The sequence below is a fragment of the Cupressus sempervirens genome, chromosome 3 (genome assembly GCF_028749045.1).
Source record: "Cupressus sempervirens isolate cs-2001-9-10 chromosome 3, ASM2874904v1, whole genome shotgun sequence".
Lineage (NCBI taxonomy): Eukaryota > Viridiplantae > Streptophyta > Pinopsida > Cupressales > Cupressaceae > Cupressus > Cupressus sempervirens.
This window is the reverse complement of record NC_143120.1, coordinates 472,599,173-472,623,697: the sequence shown is the minus strand read 5'-3', so window position 1 is coordinate 472,623,697 and position 24,525 is coordinate 472,599,173. Positions and strand designations below refer to the sequence as shown.

Here is a 24,525-nt window from a genome sequence, read left to right as displayed (position 1 = left end):
GTGAAAACTGCCATGATTTTTATAAAACACCACTGATTTTAATTGTGTTTAACTGGGTTTTGACCCCCGAATACTACAAGTCGGGCAGGTTTTTGCTGATTTTCGAGCTTGTTAAAAGTATATGATTTAGAGACCCTAACTAAGTCAAATAACCCTAGCTCATCACACACATTGTAAATTTCATTCATGTGAACATAAACTCGTGTTTGTGCTTTATTCATTTCAAATAAATGAATCTACTTTCTATCGATAATTCAATTATAACAGCAGATGGATGAGTGTACAGCATTTTAGTAAGTTTGTACACTTCAGTTATTGCTAACTCATTGCATTTTTAGAGCTCCCACAAACGACAGTTAATACATGGCTTCATAAAGGAAGATATTTATTTCTATAAGAAAGACTTAAGAGAATAATATAAAAAATGATGCCTCTGGCATGCAAAAATATCAAGTTCTAAATGTTAAATTAAATCTAACTGCAGGGAAGGGGAGCCTGACAACATAAAAATGCTTCAGAAAGACCTTATACATCACTGTTAAAATTGTTAGCAGCTCATTATACTAAAACATATCTACAAATGTTAACACAGTTTTTATCTATCACAGAGCCAGAAGCATACCTTGAAAGATGTAAACGCAATTTGCTTCAGAATCCGAAATGTCCGTACTTTGTCATGATCTACAAGGTCAAAAAATATGTCCTTGCCAATCTGATTAGTAAGATCAATGTCACGGGCAACCTGAAAGGAAAATCAAATAAAATTGATTCTCATTGCACATTGTCTGTTGATGCTCAAGCATTATTGTTAGCTTCATTGCAACCCCATCCTAAGCTATAAGTAAATGCCATTTTAAGTTCTTTAACAGAAATTTCCGTTCGCTTTTATAGCTATTAGTCAGTTGTCACATAATTAGAACTTTTCAAATAACAGTGGACAAATCACTAAAAATATATCGAGTGTTGTAATCAATGAGGATCTACCTTTATAATTGTATAAAGGTGGGCCTCTGCCTTTTCTTTCCGCTTCTGCTCTTTATCATCCTGCTCTTTCTTTAATCTCACCTGCACAAAACAGATATATGGTGCATAAAGCAAAGTCAACCAAACATTTCAACAGATACAAAGAAATAAAATAAAAATTTAATACTGTAAGACAAAAATAATCACCCTTAAGTGCTCTGCAATATCCTTCTCATCAATGTTGCAAATAATCTTGTCCTTATCACTCTCTCTTACATACACAAGCATATAAGCATTTGAGTATTTTGTGAACTTTAATGGAGTGTTGTTGAAACCGGGATTTGTCTGTATCAGCTGAAATAACAACAGTAAAAGGAATGTGATATATGTAGTATATACAATCAATGACTTTCATATAAACAAAACATATATTACAAATGCGAAAGATCCTTACTTCCTCTTCACCACCATACTGTTCTTCCAAGGCCCTTTTATTATCTTCCTTTGTAACACGCTCATCATCAAACTTGTACCTATGCATAGTCCTCAGATATAGTTAAAAATGTATGAAATGACTTGACTGCCTCTTCAGACAATAAAAACAATAAATGGGGTCCGAGTTATCACATGTATGAGACATGTCAAAATTTGCCAATAAAAACGGGAGTATTGCAATCAGTTAAGTCCAATAAAAAAAATTAAATGAAATTCTGAACAACTACAATCGTCATTCGTTTAATAACAGCATAAACTTTACTCAATCTGTCCCCCATATTATCTAGTAGTGCAAACCCCCAGAAACCAATATAAGGTCCAACTAGCATACCAGTGATCTGAGAGAGTTGGTCTGATAAAAGCATAATAATGTCCTCCATGCACACCCCCACTGTGAACCAATACACTGCCACATAAAAAAAATACAAAATCAGCTTAGAAAGATAAGCACTGTTAACTGTAAGAATATACAAGAATCTCACTCATAAGAAGAGCCAACAGTGTCTGAAGAGCTAATCCTTGAAAGAATAACTGTCCACTTCACAATGGGGAAACACAACCTTATACAACACCAGTCATCTAAAAAAGAATGGAAAATATTCTATTAATTCTCCTTCGAATGAACCAAAACCAAAATTACCAAATCAAGCTTGGCATTTACCATGACATCAACTGAAAGAGTTGATCTTTTTGGAAGGGCTAAAATTGCAGTGCATTTTCTTCCCACTTCACAATTTACTGGTATTAGAAAAGAACAACTTATACCACAATATCATATTCTTGCAATTTCAAACATTCAAGCTTGGTCATTTTTGAGAGTTGGGTCCTTAATGAGAGATTTCAAGGCATCATTCACAATGAGTTGGCAATTTATTAGAAGAAGGAAAGGAGATTATTTTCTTCATTGGTATGCATTCATAAGGGATCCACTCCACAACTAGGTAAAAATACATATATGTTAATTTAAGTTTAATTTTAAGTTTTAAGTTTACTAAAATCTTTTTAAAGTTCTAATGCACTTGTAGATTTAAAGTGGAAAGATTTTTAAGCATAAAAACCTCTTCAAAAGCTAACCATCCACAGTTTATCCTAGTCTTGTAGCACTTTAAGTTGTGAGCACAATTTAAGTATTTTTAAGCTCATTCACACAAGAAAAATGCAATAGACCAACTAAAAAAGAATTCGAATTACCTTATTTGTGTAGTACAACCTTAAGTTGAATGAAAATAAGGTAGAGGTGTAGGATACACATCATACACTTGACCTTGATGACATTGATCTATAATCAAATTGGGTCACTAAAGATGTGTCCCCAATATTTACGACTAATAATATGGATGATTTACAAAGGGATGCAAGAAGATAGAAGCACATGTGGCAATACATAAGGTGGTATAAGGCAAGGTTAGGAAGCCATTAAGGGTGGGTTCACTACACACACAACTTGATCCTATGCCTAAGGTTTATATTAAGGACAATGATAATATTTAATCTGCTGTGGTAATCGCATGCCAATGTAATTGATGTTTTCCCACAGCCATCGAGGTCTGCATATATATATACTTTGGAAGAGTACATCCACCTCCAATAACTTCCATAACCACACTGCTTCTCGAGCTCCCATAGATGTCGCTATGTATTTTGCTTCTGTAGAACTCTAAGCAATTGCAAATTGCTTCCTACTAAACCAAGATACCATCACAGATCCAAGACTAAAACAACATCCTACAGTGCTCTTCTAATCAATAAAACTCCCCGGCCCAGTCAGAATCAGAAAATCCAAGAAGTTGTAGCTCAACATGGTCATATTTTAGACCAAGTCCAATAGTGCCTCGTAAGTACCTCAAAATGTGCTCGGCTTCCATGAGATGGATCTTCTTAGGTTCACACATAAATTGACTCAATGCATTTGTAGCATAACAAATATCAGTACGAGTATTCACCAAGTACATTAGAGATCCAATGATCTATTTGTAGTAGGATCGGTAGCTTCAAATTCGGACGCTTCACTTTTGAGCTTAAGAAGATTTGTCTCCATTGGTGTGGACAATGGTTTACAATCCATCATGCCAAATTTGTTTAATATATTGCTAGTATACTTGCCTTCATTCAAGAAGATTATAGTTTTCCTTCTGCAATACTTCTAACCCCAAAAAGTAGTGTAGAAAACCTAAATCTTTCATTTCACATTCAGATGTAAGATCTTGTTTACACTTTGCAATAAGGTGATTTTCACCTGTTATTCGAGGCGAGCCCATCAAAATGAAGCACATTGCCTCAAGACTCGAACTTGACCGAGTCCTAGCCGAGTCTCAACTGACTCGCCAAGTCTCCCCACCCTGACTCGGTTGGCAGAAAGCATTTGGAAAAGACAAGAAAACTTTTTTTTTGGTCATTTTTTTGTATGCTAAGCATGAATAAAAGACCTAAAAAGGTGACACTCTCACTTGCAAACATAAATAATAGAGAAATAAGAGTTGAGGGAAGAGTTGAGAGTTTTTCAGAGATAGATTAGCAAATTGGTTGACTCTCATCTATCAGTTGCTGATTGTTTGTGCCACTTTGTAGCTTGCATATTAGCTTTGAGAAGAGTTAACAGAAGCATTTATAGAAGGCTTCTTGAAACTTGGGTTACATTTCCATTTCTAGAGCAATTTTGAAGAGGTAAGATACATTTTTTTCTTGTTATTTTGCAAAAAAAAAATTACATTCATGAATCTTTTTTTATTTGCATGTGGTTTGACTCTTTAGATTTGTTCCATTTTATGGTGATGAAAAACATGAAAAGTAAGCAGCCCTAGTGTTTGTAAATTGGATTTTCTATATTCTAATTTATTTATTTTTGTTTATGGTATATTGCAGCAGCAACAACATCTTGTCTCAACCTAAGGGTAGTGGAACAAGACCTAAAACTAATCCTGATGCTGACCCTAGTGCAGTAGCAAGAGATAGGTCTTGGAAACATGTCATTCCTAGGCATAAGAAAGGAGTTGTGACATGTTGGCATTGTATGTTAAACATATAATGGGGGAGGCATTAATAGATTGAAATATTGTTTTCCCTCAAGGGTTAACTGAGATTACTTGCACACATACGTAAAGTACTCAACAATGGATAGAAAGATAATATAACAGCATTGTATTCATCAACTCGTTGCTACATACAAGTTTCTCCATATAAGTGTGTCTCATTCAAGAGAACAGTGCATACATATAGTGCCCTAGGGGATGCAAGGCGAACCGTTGCATCTGTATAACTTCCTTGAACGTACCAACCATTTAATTACCCATTTTCCCGACAACATCATCCCCTCCAAAAAGAAAAGTCGTTTCCTGGCAACTCAAAATTGACAAAATAGGAGACAATTATACAAATATATTAAGAAAACAGAGACTAACGAGGAGGTGGTGTCCCTAGAGTGTTCAGCCATTAGTGCAACTCGTAGACCTGATCCATGTGGATGCACAAATCCTTCTGAGTCCTTGTGTTGACCTCTACGACCTCCTTCAACAAGAGTATTGCCTCCATGCCCTGAGCTTCCCTTTGCGTACAAGTTGCTTTAGCTTCTAGCCCCTTTTCCACCAAATCCTTATCCTGTAAGAGCATTGCTCGTTCTGCCGCCCAAGCTACTTGTTGGCTAGCCAAATGAGTAGTTAGCTCCTCCCGGGCCTTCACCTTGACCTCTTTGAACCTCTCAGCCACCACTTTGTCTATCACCACACGCCACTGAGCATAGTAGGCATCTTTGTACGCCACTACTATTACATGTGCGAGCCTCACCATAGTGTTGGTGACCAGTTCCAACTCGAGTTTCGTAGCCCAGTCTGCCAGCATCTCTAGCATCTCTACTAATGGCCACCCTCTTGCCTCAAAGAAAGAGTGAAACTGCTCAGGGCATGTTCACCTTATGTAGGCCCGAATTAGCTGCAATTCTCGTGTTCTAGTTAAGGCATGTTGTCCAATCACCTGCTCTCTTTCCAACACATTCTCCAAAGCTCTATGTATGCCCGAGATCTCTCCTCATCCGACCCATACGAAAAGCTCTCCTACCTAATCTGCTGGTCTGAATCAATCTCCATGCCTCCTGTGGCAGCAACTTCCACTTTCAGTACAGCCTCCTCATCGGGCACATCCTCAGATAGTGGACACTCCTCCTATGGTGTTGTTGTTGGTGCTCTGCTCAAAGCCGCTTCCCATCGTGGGGACCAAATGAAGGGACCAATGTCAGCAAGAGTGAATCAAAACTACTGTCTCAGTAACATACTCGAACGGTCCATCACCTGGACATCCGCCATCCCTGGTTGGGCCAACTGCACCACGCTCTCTGGTTTTGCCAAAAGAGAAGAAGCAACGGTCATGACTGCCTCGGTGCCAATGACCTCTAATCTGACCTGGGGCTCGGGATAGTTGCTCTCATCTACCTCTACCTAGTGTATTTCCATTGAACCTTCTACTACATCTAGGCTCATCTGGTCAAGGACAACGTTAGCTATCTCACTCTCAGCTACCTAGGAGGGCACTTCAATTATCCCCATCACCTGCTCAATCTCTGTGGTCAGCACCGAAGTAGGTGTCATATCAATCTGTGGCCTCCTTTGGTCGAATGGTGGAATGGAAGGAGTGGCAGTGGTGGGTATCAAACGTGTTGTCATGGGTAATAGAGGCGGCGCAAACGATGACTTAGGCGAAGACACAGTCTGGGTAACCTTTGTCTCGTCCTCGGCCTGAGAGTTGTTGCTCTCTAAAGTAGTCTCCTCACTCTTGGAAGTATCTTCACGGTCACTATCAATGTCACCCATGCTCAACCCCTGCATCATTTTGTTCTAGCCAGCTATTGTGCCCTCGATGTCCAAGTATTGCCAATAGAATACCGGAGGTTCTCCCTGCATCGGAAATTGATGAAGTGCGGCTTCTAAAAACAAACCAATGGCATGGTGGGGCATATAAAATGTGCGATGTTGCAAAGTCATAAATTCCTCCATGTGATCGGCGAGGACACATGCCCAGTCATATACCATCATATTCATGATGCCATTTTTGAAAACAATCTGTGGAAAGGTGAACTCTGAAGCCCTAATTGCTCCTGTTAGTCAGCTCTTTATCACATCCATGATACACTGCCAATGCCCTTCTCTGATGAAATCATCTCAATCCTCTACTCTTGGTACACTTTATGACATAATCAAATTCCTGCGTTGTGAGGTCTCGACCTACCAGCTTCTCCTAGTACTCCTTTCGATCTTGGGGAAGTTTGTGATTCGCGGTTACCACCTTGTGGCCTCCTTAACCGAGAATACCGTGGACTCTAGTTACCAAGTAAGATCATGGGCTTTGAATGAAATCGTGGGAGGGTACTTTTTATATTCAAATGAGCTCGTCCGGCTATGTCTGTTATATGATTCAATCATAGTTCTCAATACCGACTCAAACAACCGTATGGAAAATACTAGCAGTTGAATAGCCCAACGCACTTGCACACGCACCAATATCTACTTCTTGACGTCGAAATCCGGCATCTCTTGCCACCATCGCCTACACTCACTGCCATTCAAGCCTACAAACTAGATTGTGCGGTGAGAAATATCCACCCAACCAATTTGCTACACTTTCGAACACCTTTTGTTTCTTGTTATTGGACAGGGCTCCTGGTCCTACTCCTGCAACACAAACTCCTGAAGCCAAAACTCTTGCATTTTTATCCATCAGAACCCTCTGCTTCCGATGGTCCTTCCACTTTCGTCTCTTTCCTGTCGATTGCATACTTTAGACTGTTAAACTATTTCTTGTTGTGTTGCAACAAAAATGATTAGTGTTGCCCTTCGGATACTTCTACAGAAGAGGCCACAACCCTCACACCCTGTCTACACTTCCACGAACGATGCTCCAATCCGCATCAAGTTTGTTTTGTACTTGGTGCGCTGGTTTCTCCTCCTCTACAACCTTGCTCGATGTTTGCCAGTTACTCCACCTCCTTTGCGGCCAACTAACAACTTCCCTCTACTATGTCCGCAGCTCACTCTCTTTTTCCCCCTCTCGAAATGTGTTCAATCTTTCCCTCAGCACATATTTATAACCTCAGGCACTCTTCTGCAGGGGTTGCTACAATGTCCGTGAAAGTTGAAAGCATTCTCGGCAAGCGGTCTAAGAGTTTTCTCCTTTTGCAAACACCCCTTTTTTTTTCTTGTCGTAGTTTTAACTCCCCCGCGGCCCATGTTTATAAGCGTGGAATTGCGTCTGCAAGGGTTTCTTGTGGGTCCCATATCGCAGACACGTAGTGTCCACGAGACTCGTCATCGTGTTTTTTATGTTTATTTTTTGTTAAAAAAAATTTAAATTTTTTTTTACTTTACCCTTTCGAGTGATGGCTTCCTTGCCTCTTGTGGTAGACCTTCAACTTCGATCCATTGACAACGTATGGAATCTCTCTACCATCAAGTATCCACAATTTTACAAATCCATTCGCTGCCACTTCTCGTAGTTTATACAGGCCTAGCCATTTCACTTTAAATTTCCTAGGCTTTATTTCATTTCGCCCATTAAATTTCAACGCTATTGTCCAGGTGTGAACTTCATTCACCAGAGGTGCTTGTCGTGCCACACTTTCCTCCATTGTTGTGCACATCCGTTGCCCATTGTGCCAGGGCTCTTTTCTTGTCTAGCTTATTCAAGTTATAAAGCCTTTCCCATGCCATGAATTCCGCAGGAACCATTGCCTCTTGTCCGTACATCAATAGTAGACACCTTGTAAGAAGTCCAGTAGGCCCACAAAACTGAAGGTCATCTCTCTTCCCAGTCCTCACCTTTGACCCCACAAGACTTATAGATGAAGCCCACTATAATTGTATTAGTCACCTCTGCTTCACCATTTATCCGAAGATAATATGGGCTTAACAGTGCATGAAATTTTTTTAATTCTATGGTTAATAGCTTAATGACATGATTCACGAAATGACGACCTCTGTCACTTGTTAATTGAATTGGGATGCCATATCTTGTTATGATTTGTTCGTAAATGAACTTCGTAGTACTTAGTGTTGAGTTATCTGTCAACGCGCGTACTTCGACCCACTTTGTTAAACATTCTGTGGCGACCACAATATATTGACATCATCAAGCACAACTAGTCTTTAAAGGTCCAATGAAGTCGAGTCCCCATCTCTCAAATAACTCTTGGGCGTGCAAAGGGTTGAGGCATAAAATCTCGTTTGAAGGGTTTCCCCCGCCTATTGGCATGTATCACATTCGACCACCCATTCTCTGGCATCATAGTACAAAGTTGGCCACCATAGACCTACTAAGAGCACTTTTCTTGCCGTCGTATCGAGACCCATGTGTCCTCTTGCAAGTCCTTCGTGGGCTTGTCGAAGTACGATCAGTACTTCCTCCTCCATCACACATCACCTAAGGACTTGGTCTAGGCCCTTTTTATACAACAATCCATTAATTAGTTGAAAGGTCCTACTCCTGAGGACTGACTTCCTTCGCTCTCCTGGAGGCATGTCTGGAGGGAATTGAGTTGTGGACAAGTACTCCCCTATACTTGTATACCATTTAGGGAGTCTGGCAATATGAAACAGATGGGAGTCTAAAAAGTCGTCATTTACCCCAACCGGTGGTTCACCTGACTTGATCAATGAAAATTGGTCTACAATAAAATGCCTATGGCCTAGCCACACAACAATCTTGAATGTGAACTCTTGGAGCAAGAGAAGCCATCGTCTCACCCTCCTTGAATAATCGGCTTGTTAACCAAGTACATAAGGGCCTGTTGGTCCACGTAGAAGGTGAATGGTGTTGCCAATATCTAAACTTTTGGACCGAATAGACCATTTTGAGGGCCTCCCATTCCGTGATGCTATAGTTATTTTCGACATTCAACAGCTACCTACTTACGAAGTATATTGGGTGATCGAGTCCATGTGCCCCTTCCTAAGCCAAGGTTGCTCCGATGCCATAATTTGATGAGTCGACATGTACATGGAATTCTTTGTCCCAAATTTGAAAATGCAAGAATAGGAGTTGCCAACAATCTTGTTTTCAAATCCCCGAAGGCTTCCTCTTGTTCCTCCTTCCAAGCATATGGTTCCCCCTTCCTCGTGAACCTATCCATCGGATATGAAATCTATGCAAAGTTTTTGATGAACCATTGGTAATATCTGATATGGCTAAGGAAAGATTTGACGCCAATAACATCAGTAGAAGCCTCCATTTTCACTATCACCCATACCTTATCAGGATCCGTTTTTAATCCTTCTTTGCACACTATGTGCCCGAGCAGCTTCCCTCGTGGCACCATAAATCAACATTTCTTAGGGTTAAGTGCTAGACGTTCTCACTGACACCTTTCCATGCACTCCCCCAAGGCCGCAATGTGCTTGTCCTATCCACTGAATATGGACCAATCGTCCAAGAATGTTTGAAATTCCCATTTAACCTCTTATCAAAGATGTGTAAGACAATCCATTGGAAGGTCACTAATGCATTGGAAAGGCCGAAGGGCAATCAATTGTAAGTGTATACACCGTCCTCAACTACGAAGGTGGTTTTCAACTTGTCTTCCTTTGCAATGGATATATAGTTGTCTTTGGAGAACCCATCCATGAATGAGTAAATTTCGTGGTCGGCTACCTCCTCCACTATGTCGTTCGTGAACGGAACGAGAAATGGGTCTTTAATGGTTACTACGTTAAGACACCGAAAACCCGCACAAATGCGGATATGGTTTGCTTCCTTCTTCAAGGAGATCACGATGGGTAAGAGCCATTCACTCATGTCCACCTGAAAAATAATACCGATGTCCAACATTCATTCAATCTCGTCTTCTACTCTTGCGGTAACATTGATATATTCAAGTTAGCAAATCACTTAGTAAGTTAGCTTTACAATTATGCATTTTTCTCTTTCTTTTTGCATATATATACACTCACGAACCCACCTACAAACCCAAATGGGAATAAAATATTGCCCGAACCCACAAACCCAAACCCCGAACCCGAATTGCCAAAAAACAATAGATCAAACAATTTATTCTAGCAATAGAGATCCAAATGTTCCCTAAAAACCAACACATTCTTTAGGCCAATTTTAGATCATCCTTGCAATTAGATCTGCTCAGAGTTGCTAAAGACAATTGAAAACAATGCACTTTTAAAAATGTTGTTCCCTTTAAGCAAAATTTATTTTTAAAAACTAACATATTTTTCTTTGTTTCATTTGTCTGAATTTTATTTTTCAAGTTAGCTGCTAAGAACAAGTTTGCATCCAACACATTCGATTCACGACGATGTGCTGAGGCACAAAAGGTGCTTTCTAGCATAATCATGAGCCAATCTTGGTCCATATGGAGGCAACCCAACAAAGAGAGGACAACATATGTAGAGCAAATGACCCTAGACAACACTTGCTAAGATCACATAGAATAACTACTAGTTTCATCGAGCCCATCATGAGTACGACCTTCTTTATTCACATGGATAAGCCACATTTGGGAGAGGTTTAGGACAACCTTAACTTAGTGGTTGAAAATAGAATCCATCATGAATGAAAAAGATCCTAATAAACCTTTCTTCTAACAAGTGTAATCAATTTGTGCTAAGAAATGTAACAAAATGACCACCACCCAACTCCATCTCCGTGTCTTTGCATTAACTCCCAAATATTACAGTGAAAAAATGCTCATTGTGCCAACAAGGTTGTAACCTTATTGTGATGCAAAATTCAACAATGGGTATATAAAAGCACTTACTAAACTCTTCCCCAATGTGGACGATGCAATTATGAGTGAGTTTGTTGATTTTGCAATATATATTTGCGTGTGTGTTTCCACTCCACATGACAAGTGAAGGAATGATGCTCACTCTTGGTAGTAAATCAATGGCCATTAAATGTCACAACTCCAAACTTTCAAAATTTTATCAATAGTTCCTTAGTTTCTTCTCATTTTAAATATTACAATTTTCAAATTAAGAACTTCAATTCTCTCTCTTTGCTTCAATATGTTGCTAGTTCTTCTTCGTTCGAACAAAATTAAAGTATCTACTTCTTCATCTAGTCAATAAACCACAACCCATTGGCATCAAGTAAAGCAAAGTATCTAGCTTGCATGCATTCCAAATATGTCTAGTTAATCACAAGATAATAAGGAAAGGGCAACATACTTGTGAGATATAGAGCCAAAGAAAACTAACTTCAATATTTCTTCCAATACACAATCTTCACTTTAAGCATTCATGTAGCCAATATAATTTTAGTCCAAGTGACAATGAGGTTCCATGTGATTCTCCTAAACTACGTACATCATCTAATGTTAATGTTGCAAAGTCACACAAATAGGTGCATATTAATACCAAGGGTTAGGAGCAACCTCTTTTTGTTTGAATATCATGCCCCTTTATTCCCTCACATTTATGTGTTTTTTATTCCATGTGTTCCCTTCTATATAATACCAATATCCTTTTTTGTTGCTTTTGGTATTTAACCTACGAATTTGAGTATGATGCAATCTATAATGGTGATTTTATCTTTCTCATCTTGATCCAAAGTTCAAACCATCTTTGTCATATCCCAATTCTATTTTTCTTCTATTTTTTTGTTCCCTCTCATTTGCCTCCTATATGTTGTCAACCCTTCTCGATGCCCGTCCTATGATTTTGAGGATAATGCAAAGCATTGAGTTACTTTGCAATTTTCATCTTAACACAAAATTATACCATCCTTCATTGTGCTCATATCACAGTTTCTTCCCTTGCACTCTATTGATTTCCAAACTTCAAGGAAAAAATATGCATTCAAAGGATTTTACCTTCGTACTACTGACCCAATGACATAGTTCCCTTCATATTATACCCACACACCTTGTAGCTCTTCTTCGTGAAACACTCTATTTTTCTTCCCATGTGCTTGTGCAGCTTTACATTTCATGTCAAATGCAACTCAGATGGCTCTTCCACACCACTTTTTATGTTGACCAAAATGCATTGCCTCCCTCCTATGTTCACCCATGTCCTTTTGTTACACTTTTGAGTCCTCTTATCTATGATGTCCCCATATTAATAGGATATAATCATAAATATTAATATTCATTTGTAATAAATTATAATGTAATTTATTATTATTTATAATAGATATAATGAAGAAATTAGTAACATATAATATGATATTTTTTAATCAATATAATCATATCATCTACTACTAGTATTATAATATGATGAATATAATAAAAATAAAATATTTAATTATAATTATGATTTATCCCAAATTAATATTTTAATATTAAAGATCTAATAATATATATACTATTAATATAATTATATATAACATGTAATTAAAAACAAAATAATAACAAACATCAAGTATAATAAAGCAACCAATATCATAGTCGTGACCCTTCAAACGGATATAGTTAGCAACTTATATAAGGAGATACAGAGCAACGATTTATGGGGGGGAGTACAGAGTATCCAGCTCAGCAACATATAGGAAACAACGAATTAGCATTTAGGAGGATGAGAGGTCAATAATTCATTCATCAATCCATTATCTTGAATCTATAAGTGACATATATGAACCTAAAGAGACTCATCGAATGTCAAAGAAGATAGATGATTAAAACCAACATGATCAAAAAGATGTGAGATATCAATAACATATATATAGGAAGATAAATAAGGGACAAATTAAAAACAATTTAATTCATTGAATAGAATAACTTCACCCACGGGAAACACAACACTAACGTTAGTAAGTGAAAAAAAAATAAGGGGCAAAACAAAACAAAAAAAATCAGTGAATAGAATAACTTCACCCACAGTAGACACAACACTAACATTAATAAGGGAAAATACAATTATTTTTCTGAATAGCCTTATCCCAAGCTAAGTTTTGTATGCTTTACTTGAGTTGTAGTTTAGAGAAAGAGGCTCGAGAGGGATAGTTGCAATGACCTATATATCTATATGCAATTATCTATCTTGATTAATGAATATGTCTGCAAACACATAGTTGCGGCATGACTTCTAAGATAATCATAACTTTGCAAGGAGCATAATTCACAAGCTACACAGACTCATGTAATAGCCCCATCCAATTGTTTAAGACAAATCACAAAAGAAAATATCTACATCCAAAGGATTTCGATGGACAGGACATTAATATTTAAGAATATTGTAGTCAAGGAGAAGCCCAAACATTTTGACCAGAAAAATGAATTAGTTAATTGATTTTATTAGATGTGTGATTAAGTTGTTCGAAGGGACATGAAGGAAGAGATACTCCTCACATCATGCACACTCGATGGCTATTAAGAGGTTCATGGTTCACCTAAGGGATAGGGAAGAATTATCTTATAAGGTAAACACTTGTTGAAGATTGTCGTTGCGGTAGAGATCTTTATCTCTTCTTTCATGAAATAGATATATGTCAGTTATGACCGTTATGGTCATCTTTAGATGAAAGAGACATTTGTGATAGTAAAAATAATATTATATAAAAAGACGTGTACAAATCATAATCACGCGTAGAAACACAAGACATAATCTCTTCTATATGTATATTTGTGCGCATGTTGAAATTAGACCACAAAGAGATAAGTATTTATGATTATATCTCTTGAAGATAGCGATTGCTTGTAGCATCAATAATAATTGCCAGCACACACTATGGATTATATGATTCTTCTAACTCTAGTGATTGCCAGCACATATAGAAGCACAAGACATAATCTCTTCTATATGTATATTTGTGTGTATGTTGGGATTAGACCACAAAAAGATAAGTATCTATGATTATATCTCTTGTAAATAGTGATTGCTTTTAGCATCGATAGTTATGAGTTATTAATGTCTCCAATGGTTGCATGGAGCATTTAAGAAGCAATGAGATGAATGTTGCTTTGATGATACATATTCAGAGGGAGACCATTCAGGTTCAAAGGGAGGTTATGTGATAGAGGGAGATGTCCAACCCTTTGCAAGCTTATGAAATAGTAAAACAATTGGAATCGGCTATTTTATTGTGGTAATCAAAGTTGTCCCTGTTGAGAGGGAGTCTATGTTGAGAAATAACCTCAATTGTTGATGCATTCTTCTGTGGAGGAGTCTGAGGTGAAAGTCCTCGTTCCACTCTCTTTGACTAGGCATGGTGGAAAAGGATTCTTTTTTGGGAGAAGTCTGAAGTGAAAGCCCTCGTTCCACCCTCTCCGAGTAGGTACGATGGACCACCCTCTGCAACTAGGCATGGTGGAAAAACATTCTTCTTTGGGAGAAGTCTACGGTGAAAACCCTCATTCCACCTTGTTGGAAATATAAGAGGAATAACTAAGAGGGGAGGGGTGAATTAGTCACCACTAAAACAATTCCAAATCCCTTAGATGTCAATACAAACTACCTTTAAACCCACAGCTCAGTTAGAACTAGATATTCACTGTAACTCAATTAACAAAGCAAACTGATATATTAATGTGTATTAGCCTTTAATAACTTAGTTGCAGAAAGATAAAGCAGTAAGCAAATAACATGAACACATGAGACACCAAGATTTAATGTGGAAACCCAATTTCGAAAAACCACCAATGCAACTAGTTACAACTTTTCACTCTTCTGAAGTGAGCCCTTTTAGGAGCCAACCCTGTTAAAGGTTACAAAACACACTATTAGGTGTGACCCTGTTAAAGAATTTAAATCACCCTGTTAGGAGTGGCCTTGTTAGAGGTCTTAAGACACTTCAATCTAGAAATGCCACTTGGTTAGAGGATTTACAAAATGACTGTTAAGTCAACTCTGTTAAGAGATTTCTTCACTGCCACAATTGTTAGAGAGTAACAATGATTGACTTGATTGATGAAGCAATTGATTTGCAAATTCAAATCACTGTTCTAGCTTATTCTCTAGATCCTCCCTGATCAGAATATTCTTTGCAGCTCCTTGGATACTCTGCTCTTAATCAGATATCCTTCTCTTTTCGCATCTTATCTTCTTCGCCACTTTCTCTCATATTCAATCCACAACTTAACCTTTCATATATATGAAACCCAATGTCAAGTTGGCTTGAATACCCCTTCAAACAAACAAATAACATCCACCAAGTCGGCTTGCATAAACCAACAAATGGATAAAACTAATATGCTGAAAGTTGGCTAAAACTAGGTCACTCGGTTACCACTGAGTTCCTTGGTACCGACCAGACTTGGTTTACACTGAACTCCTTTGGTAACCGACCTGACTCGGTGTACACAAGAATCCCTGAACTTCTCTTCTTCTGAACTTTTGCTTGGCGAATACTAGGGTCTTCTAAACTTGGTTCCAACTGGCAATGCTCAGTTAGAGTATAACATTTGTGTAACATCAATGACAATATACAATTGAATAATTGTTATCTACACACCTTTTGCGAGTAGGTATGGTGGAAGTGAATTATTCTCTGGAAGTCACGTGTGTGACCCCATTTTATGTGCTTATGAAGTAACTAAGGTGAACTATGTTATGCTGAGATCACATGGTCTATGTGAGTTTTATTGACATCTTTGGTTGCAGCTATATGTGGCTTCCATACTAAAGATTTCTCTCTTGCTAAAAGAGAGTGTTCAAGATTATAGCTGTGATAGAGGTCTTTATCTTTGATTTTATGAAGTACAACTATGTTTTTTATGACCATTATGGTCATCTTTAGATGAAATGGACATTTCTGATAGTTAAAATAATGTTATATAAAAAGGTGTGTCATACGTCATGCGAAGAGGCATGTGTATGGAAATATGAAGTGTTGAATATTTGGAAATTTGAAGGGTCTTGCATTTGGGATTTGAAGAGACCTAAATGTGTAAGATGAAGAATCTAAATTCAATCTATTTATGTGATTGCTTGATGTATTGTAATCAACAAAGTGAAAGCCTTGTACTTTGAACAATTCTTGATCAATAAAAGATATATTTTGCTGGTGTGGCTGGGGTTTTCCCCTATAGCTGGAGGGTTTTCCCATTATAAATGTCGTGAGTTTTTTGTGTATTAATTGCTCTTCTTTATTGCTATTTATCTTTATTTTCTGGGCTAAAACTTAACAACACTTAGAAGAGCCCTTATACAGCTAGTAAGATGGGGAAATTACCTGTCCAATTACAAGGTGAAGGGTGCATTCCCAAAGGGAGGATTACACCAAGACAAGGTCAATAAGTTGCGTGAATGCAAAAGATATAGCAAGGAGAGTGACAGAGACATGAACTCTGACTATTTCATATCAGACTGACAACTTTTCATTGCAATATTATAAGGAAATCAGTTAGGAACGGCGATCTTAAAAAATAAGATCAGAAGTTACACTCTTGTATCAATGATAAAATAGGTGAAGCAAAACAATTTTAGTGCATTTTGCAAACATAATTATCAGACATTAAATGTTGGTATCTATTAGATTTAAGACCCCAATTCTCTTTGTCATGGCAAATTTCCAATTTTCACACCTAACTATGACATCCTTCAAATTTGCACATTCATTTCTAATTTTTGCATTTGGCTCTCAAATGCTATAATTGAGCTCTTATGCACTTGTTTTGGTTAGCCACATTCTCCTAGCATTCTCATTATCATCTTGCCATCTTGCTATCACTTTGTCATCTTATCATCTTGCTTTCAAATTCATAGGTACATCTTGTCAATTTGGAGCTACATCAACACTATTATGAAGAAGAAAGGAGAGCATAGGAGCTCAATTTGAAGGGGGTTTTATAGTTTTAATTCCTTTTGTTCAAGTTGCTTTTATGTTAGGAATAGTTAGGTTGTATGTTTCATGGAGATTTGTGGTTTTCTCTAACATACAATGATGTATTTTTCCAGTCCTACACCCACATACTTGGCCACATTGGTATTTTCCAATTTATCATACTTACTCATTTTCACCTCACACTCTTCCATACTGGCTTTTCCCGGGGGAGCAAGATTATAGGGATAACACCCCATATGCATCTTATTCTCAACGTTCGGTCCTAAGATTACCCTCCATGCCTTTAATCTATAAACCACTTTTCTATACAGCCCATCAAAATTTTCTTTTTTCTCCCTTAAATTGACAGTATACCTTAACATCCTCTTAATTAAGGGGAGCACATACACTCTCCTACATATTACAAACAATAAAGGACATGTGATTGGTAAGAGTGGTCCTCCATCACAGCCATAGCTTGTACAAATCTTTTGATCACAAGGGTTCCATCACGGCCACAAACCACATCCATTATATAAGCTTCTTTCTGATCATACCTCATTAACCTCATGTAGGCTCCTTTGTAGGCACACATCCTCAGTCCTCTTTGTCTGGTTCAGTAAACATGAGTAAAAAGTTAAAACAATTGCAGAATGTAGCAGTAGAGCCATTTCTTCTATTTTCATGACAGATGGTGATTTCTTCTCCTGCATATACAGAAGATCTGACAACAAAGCTCAAACAGAAGCCAAATAAATGGCATAAAACACAATCCTTCAATATCATTTTATGACGTGTTATTAGAAAAAATGTTTACTTTAGGGTGCTTCATTTGCTATAGCTCACACACATACACCTAAAGTGGGGGCAAAATGTAGACACTAAAAACATCTTGCCATGCACCTATTCCAGTGACCATTGACAAAGATACATGCTCTGGACAGTTGTTAATATTGATGCTCTCATTGCTCAAATTGTACCAACAAGCCTCTTCTCGCTAACACCAGACTTTCTCCATTGTTAAAACCTTGTTTAGCTTATGTTCCTTGGGTCTTAGACACCTAACAAACTAGTGCCCGCAATTGTGTCCACAATTAAAAGTTGTTTCTTCTCATCACCATCTCCCCTCGCAACCCTAACCCTAGTACATTTTCCAACATTTAACCAGATGTAAACACATCTACTAACAAAGCCTTCCCAAAAGGAAAAGCAACCATTCATCATTCATCAAGTTTCCCTTCACCACTCACATGAATCATGATCACAAACACCCTGTAAGTTCTCTACATACTTTCATGTTGAAACATACAAACTAAGGGCTTGACTGTGGCAAGCCCCTAAATATACCCTTGGCACACCATTTTCTCCTTCTCAAATATGACAAGCTCTACCACATCATAAATAGGTTTTAATGTCAAAAACAAATGCTAACAAGTACATGTCAATTTCGACAAGGTGTATGGTGGACACAAGTACTTGTGCACAAGCCACCAATATGCCTTTCAAGACACAAGTGACTGACCAGAAAAAGAAACTTCCAAAATGTGTTTCTAACAACCCAGGATCTCCACCAGTCGACTTTTGGCTATCTCCAGCCTCCTGTATTCATAATTTCATCCAATCAGATACACTTTATTCAATCCTCTCTCATTTGATTTCCTAGTTTTAGCACAACTACAACCCTTGAAAAGAGTTTTTGTGTTGAAACCTGAAATTGCTTCATTATTACCTTTTTTTAGTAAACTCAGATTAGCAAATGGATTAATAAAAGACTACTAATTAAATTTGAACACTAGGTCACTTGTTTGTTTTTATTGAAAATTGAGACAACGGTATATAGCAATTAATTGAAAGGCTATATTTAGATCAAATTTCAAAGTCAGAACCTGGAAATATTTAGCACCTTCATAAGAACTGCAACCTCTAAATATCAGCTTTTCTTATGTAAACAAAAAATCAGAAATCTTTGTCATTTTATATTTGAGTTTTCTTTTCCATTCTAGTATTCTTTCAAAGTAAATAGATATCGATCTTTCGGATATTATTCATGGTTACCTACTAGTCAATTAATTATTCCCTTGCAACCCATTGTTTTGAATTGCATGCCTGCAAACAAATTTTCTGTGAGATTTGTACTGTTATGCCTGGTCAACGATCGTCATTTCCCAAAACATGTCTAATTCAATGTTCCTCTATAATTTAACATCGAACAAGTGAAGCATGTTTATGGACATGTAGGTTGCCAAGTTTAATGGAAAAGGAGAAATTGAAAAATGTTGTTAAACATGAGGAATGAAGATATGAGATTGCAAGATGACAGCAAAATAACAATGACTGCTTCCTATATTATCATATAAATTTTAAAAACTATATATTTCTATATTTCAAAAAAAATAGAAACACAATAACTGTCAACTGTATTATCATACAATATTAAAATATTATAACTTTCTGTTTTTTACTAACAAATTGAAACAGTAAATTAGGATCATAGGCTTAAAATACTAATTGGGGCACATTCAGTCATATTGATATTTCTGCAAAGCAAACACTTGGCTCCATATAAATGACATACAGATAGAGAAATACCTATGTAGCATATACAGATTTTTCACACTCCTATCTGCATCTGGAGAGAGATACTTTCCATTTTCTCTATCCAAATCAAGTTCCAGAGGAAACTCATAACGGTCATTTACCTGACAAAAAGAAAGAGAAATTAGGTTGTTTTGCAGGATGACCCACAGGTTGCTACATCAAGGAAATAGAATAGTAATGTCCAATCCCAAATATATGCAAAGTGCACACCTCATTAATTGATATTTGTTATTCATGCACCCAAATTCAACAGCTTAATTCAAAAGCTAAGAGGAAACTACAAAACAGATATTTAACATAAACACGTGACATTTCAAATGTGAATGAAAAAGCAATTGCAAGTATTGTTTGCAGTCTTTGCATGTAAATGGTTGATACTAGACTTATAAGCCCAAAATCCTCACCAATTGTTGCAGTACTTATTAACTTTTACAAACTCTGAAAACCTAAATAATGTGTCAGAAGGAATTGAAGGTAATTCCAGAAGTAGAGTCAGAGGTAGGACCATACATCTCACATGCAATGTCATAGACTCGCTTCAGATCATACCATGAAACATAACTGATTTCAGCTGCCACCCAACCCACTCCAGATCTTGAAGGGACAACTATTTGGTATCACATAATATCAAATTAAAATTATATGTAGCACATTATTGAAGAGATCGGTGGTAGGGGTATGGGTTTTCAGTTATATCAAAATCTGACTACAGAATTCTTTACATATTTCTATTATATATAGTTGCATAGTAACTATAATAATGTAAACAATATACAAACATATACAGTAGTAGTACAATTAAAATAGTTGTATGATAGAATAATATTTTAACTATAGACTAGTTTTACCATCTTCAAGTAAAAGGATAGACTAATATATTGATTAATTGATTGCTCTACTATATTGTTTATATAATCTTTCAATTTTGTTGCATTATACATATTTCGGATAAGCAGAATTTATTTGTGATAATATTCTGTCCACTTATTGTCCTTGCCCTTGGCATACTAGTCCTCCTGTAAGCAGATATTGACTGTTTGATAATGAAAACAAATAATCATGTATACATAATACATGTACAATAGAAGATTAAAAAGTATATGTGAGACACGTTACTATTACTATATCTTGTCTCTTGTACACATTTATTGATGATGGGTGCGATCTCTTCTTGACAAAATGTCAGAGAAACTTAGAGACCTTATCTTATTGAGAATCTGTGAATGAAGTTTGGAAGGCAAAGTAGTTTCAGGCAAAGGCAAACCATGTTGAGGGAAAATCTGTTTCACATCATTGATCATTATTGAGAAAAAAACTTCTGTAGCAGCATTCCAGTTGCTGTGAAAAGTTGACTGCAACAGTTCTGCAGCTGCTATGGAAATTTTTTTATCAACTGTTACATGGGGTATGAGAATATCGTTCACAACAACTGAAGAAGGTGGAGCTATTTGCAAAAGCATAAATGAATTCACTCAGGCTTGATGAGCTTTGGGAGCACAAGAAATGTACGAGTCTGAAAGTGCTTGCATCAGTTCATCTTTGGGGTTAAAGGAAAGATGCACAGCTACATAAATATGATCTTTGAGAAACAAAACACAGGAAAGTAGATTTTTTTATCAATTTCTTGGCCTGTACTGGAAAACCAAAATATTTCTCCAAGCTTATGGAGAGCATTCTCCGATTCTCATCCATACTTACATGGGAAATCTGGAAGGCAAGAAACAGAACAATCTTCCAAGACAAGAGCATGCACAAATAAGCCTTCCTAAGGAAACTAGAGGGACCAATCAGGAAGGTTATAACCAATGTAGCTAGGAACAAGAAAATCAAACTTCAATACTCATCATATGTGGGATAAGAAAAGGAAAAAACTATGGCCTGGTCTAATCATTTCCCCTACTCATGGGGCTAACCCCAACTTAGCCAACAGAACAAGGGGAAATCTATTAAATCTAGTGTTTGATGCATTTTCAAGGATTCTAATGGCAAGGCGTTGCATGAAATAACCATTTTCCTTTGACCTGGCGCCAAGAATGAAGCTGAAAGTTCAAGCAGTTTCCCATGGTCTTTTGGATGGAGTAAAACTTGGGCTCAAGATGCTAGTGACTGGAGGAGACTTGCTATTGATTATCAACACATTAAGAGATGAGGAATTTAACAAATGGAAACTAAATAGGCACTAAAGGTATGTTTAGACTGTTTTCAGGTTTGAATAAAATAAGTTATAGTTAAGTTACTGAAGTTGTCATTGGTGTCAACATGTTGTTGTCATTAGTGAATGGTTGCTGCAGTTGTTACTTAGTTTCCTGGGGAGTGATGCTGAGAGTTTTGCTCCGCATGCCTTTCATATTGCAAATCTATTGATAAAGTTTTAGTATGTTGTTGAGTAGTGTTTGGAGATGTTGGATTTGAGTTTTTGTAATTCAGAATGCAATTCAATGGATGTGGTGTTTATCTGAGTGTAACAATGGTTGATTGAGTTTCCTGAGTGAAATGCATTCCTCCGCATTTATGTACATGTTGGTTTTTGACGCCATGGCTTTGGAACTGAGCTTGTATTGTCCTTAGATTCATTTAGGTCAACTGCAAAATGTTGAGCTTTAGAGGGCATGGTTTAACAGTTTGATTTTGTCTAAAGTTTGCCAACTTCAATTGTTTACACTTTAATTAAAAGCCATAGCGAATGCAAGAAGAAATGTATTTTGTATGATGTTTATTTTGGTCCCAATTAAGGCATGTTGTGGCCCCTCTCTTATTCCTTTCCACCTTGGGAATGTTTAGGTGTCAACCTAATGTGAATTTTGTTCGGGTGAGATGCTTAGTCTGTTATGGTAAATCGATGTTGTTGTGATGTTGTATTAAGAGAAGAGATGAAAGCTCCTTATAAAAATTTACAAAGACGATGTTTCTAAAAGAAACAATCCTTTTTGAAGACGAAACATTAGAAACTAATGAATAAACTTAAGACTAAGATGACCATTAAAGAAACATTATAATATTCTAAAACCCTCCCTTTCTAGTCATCGTCTAACTGTTGTCTTTTGGTCACAAATTCTCCAAAACATTTTGTTGCTGCTGCAACCCTCCCTAGATCTGCAAAATGTTAATGACCAAAAAGCCAAATTCTGTCCGAAAAAGAACAAAGAAGGGTGTCTCATTATTCCCAAAGCTTTGCAAAAAGAGAGAAGTCTGCCACTATGATGAATCTGCCACTAACCCTCCCAAAATCAGCAAAACACCTAACTAGATATCATCACAAAATATCTAACCTGATGTTGGATGATGGAGTTGCTCTTCCCTGGAAACAGAGACAAACATTGAGAACTAGCACAATTTTGAGGAAAAATCAGTAATATCCAAACCTTGCAAATGAGAAGATGCCTCAAAATAGACTGCAAGATACTATGATTTGAAGTTTATAAAGCGTCATTTTTTAGGAGAAAAGCAATGAAAACAAAACACAATTTTTGAGGTGAAGATTTTGATCGGAACCCAACATGATTTTTGAGGTGCAAAATCAATCAAAACAAACAGCATCCTAGACACAAATAACAAAATAGAAAACTTCATTTTTGACAAAAAAGGGTAAAACCCAACAAATTATTTTTGAGGAAAATTTTATTAAAACCCCTCAAAAAAATTCAAGGGAAAAAGTCATGAGCACCCATCAGATAATTTTTGAGGAAAAAATTATAAACCCACCAAAGAATTTTGAAGAAAAAATTACAAAAACCCAAAAGAGAATTTGTTAAGGGAAAAAATTATGAAAACCCATCAAAGAAAGCTTCATGTGGCAAATCATGAGACTTCGCAAGGTAAAACAGCACATGCAAGTAACAAAATAAACAGGCAAGCAAATGTAGGAACATGCAACTCACATGCAACCTTCGAAAATTAAAGACATTTTCTCAAACCAAGAAATTGCGCAATCAAAAACTCAACCGGGCTCATGATTCTAATATAGCCGACATTAGGAAATTTTGTTAGTGTAAGGATAAATGGAAATTATGTGGTGTGTGCAAGTGTTGTTTAGGTCTATGCATATGTGATGAAGATGTATAAAAGAGAATCTCCCTCCCTGCATCAGGGATTTTTTTAGTGGCTATTATTTGCCAATTGGCTAATATGTCCCGATTGGGCTATAGAAATTGGCTAAAAAAACACCGTATACTAGTTGACCGGTTTGCCCAAATTTTATAAAATACTCATATAGTGGTCGGAACGTTCGCCACTATTATTACGTAATTTCAGTTTGGTAGTTGGGTTGTTCGCCCATATTTCTCTTTAATGTTTACTCTTATTCGCCACGGAATTAATTGAGTGTCTCTTTCGACGATCATCATTCGCCAAATTCTCATTTTCCTATGTGAATTTTTTTTATTTATGAGTGACACTGTACTCCACAGACAAGTACAACTTACCTTGATACGTGTCAACATTCCGGTGACTACCTTGACAATTCTTCTTCCTTCAAGAAATGTTGGCCGAAATTAAACCTCAGCCATTGATCTTGGATCATCAGACGGTCTGAGTTCTCAAATAATACATTTAACATAATTACATTTCAAAACATAATTCACCATCAATATTAATAATTTTATTAAAAACAAAAATTATAATCGCCATTATTTTATAAAATTGTCTAAACTATTAAAAAATTTGCCACCAAATATCCATCGATTGACGCATAATTCGCCAACACTATTAATTTTTTTTCACCCAAATGAAATGTGATTCGCCACAATTTTATAAATTTTGGGAGGGGGGGGTTCCTTAAAG

General features: G+C 36.9%; 1 protein-coding gene across 3 annotated transcripts in view; it reads right to left on the bottom strand.

The window, feature by feature from the left end:
• Positions 1-24,525, bottom strand: part of LOC149567191 (ubiquitin C-terminal hydrolase 12-like) — a 166,516-nt gene that overhangs the window by 102,069 nt on the left and 39,922 nt on the right. For all 3 annotated transcript variants that reach the window (XM_089820373.1, XM_089820372.1, XM_089820371.1), the window contains exons 9-14: positions 19,738-19,847; positions 1,790-1,864; positions 1,418-1,496; positions 1,171-1,317; positions 985-1,065; positions 623-742 (exon numbers count right to left, since the gene is read on the bottom strand). In XM_089820373.1, the coding sequence (XP_089676499.1) occupies positions 623-742; positions 985-1,065; positions 1,171-1,317; positions 1,418-1,496; positions 1,790-1,864; positions 19,738-19,847 (612 nt within the window). The remainder of the gene's footprint in view (positions 1-622; positions 743-984; positions 1,066-1,170; positions 1,318-1,417; positions 1,497-1,789; positions 1,865-19,737; positions 19,848-24,525) is intronic.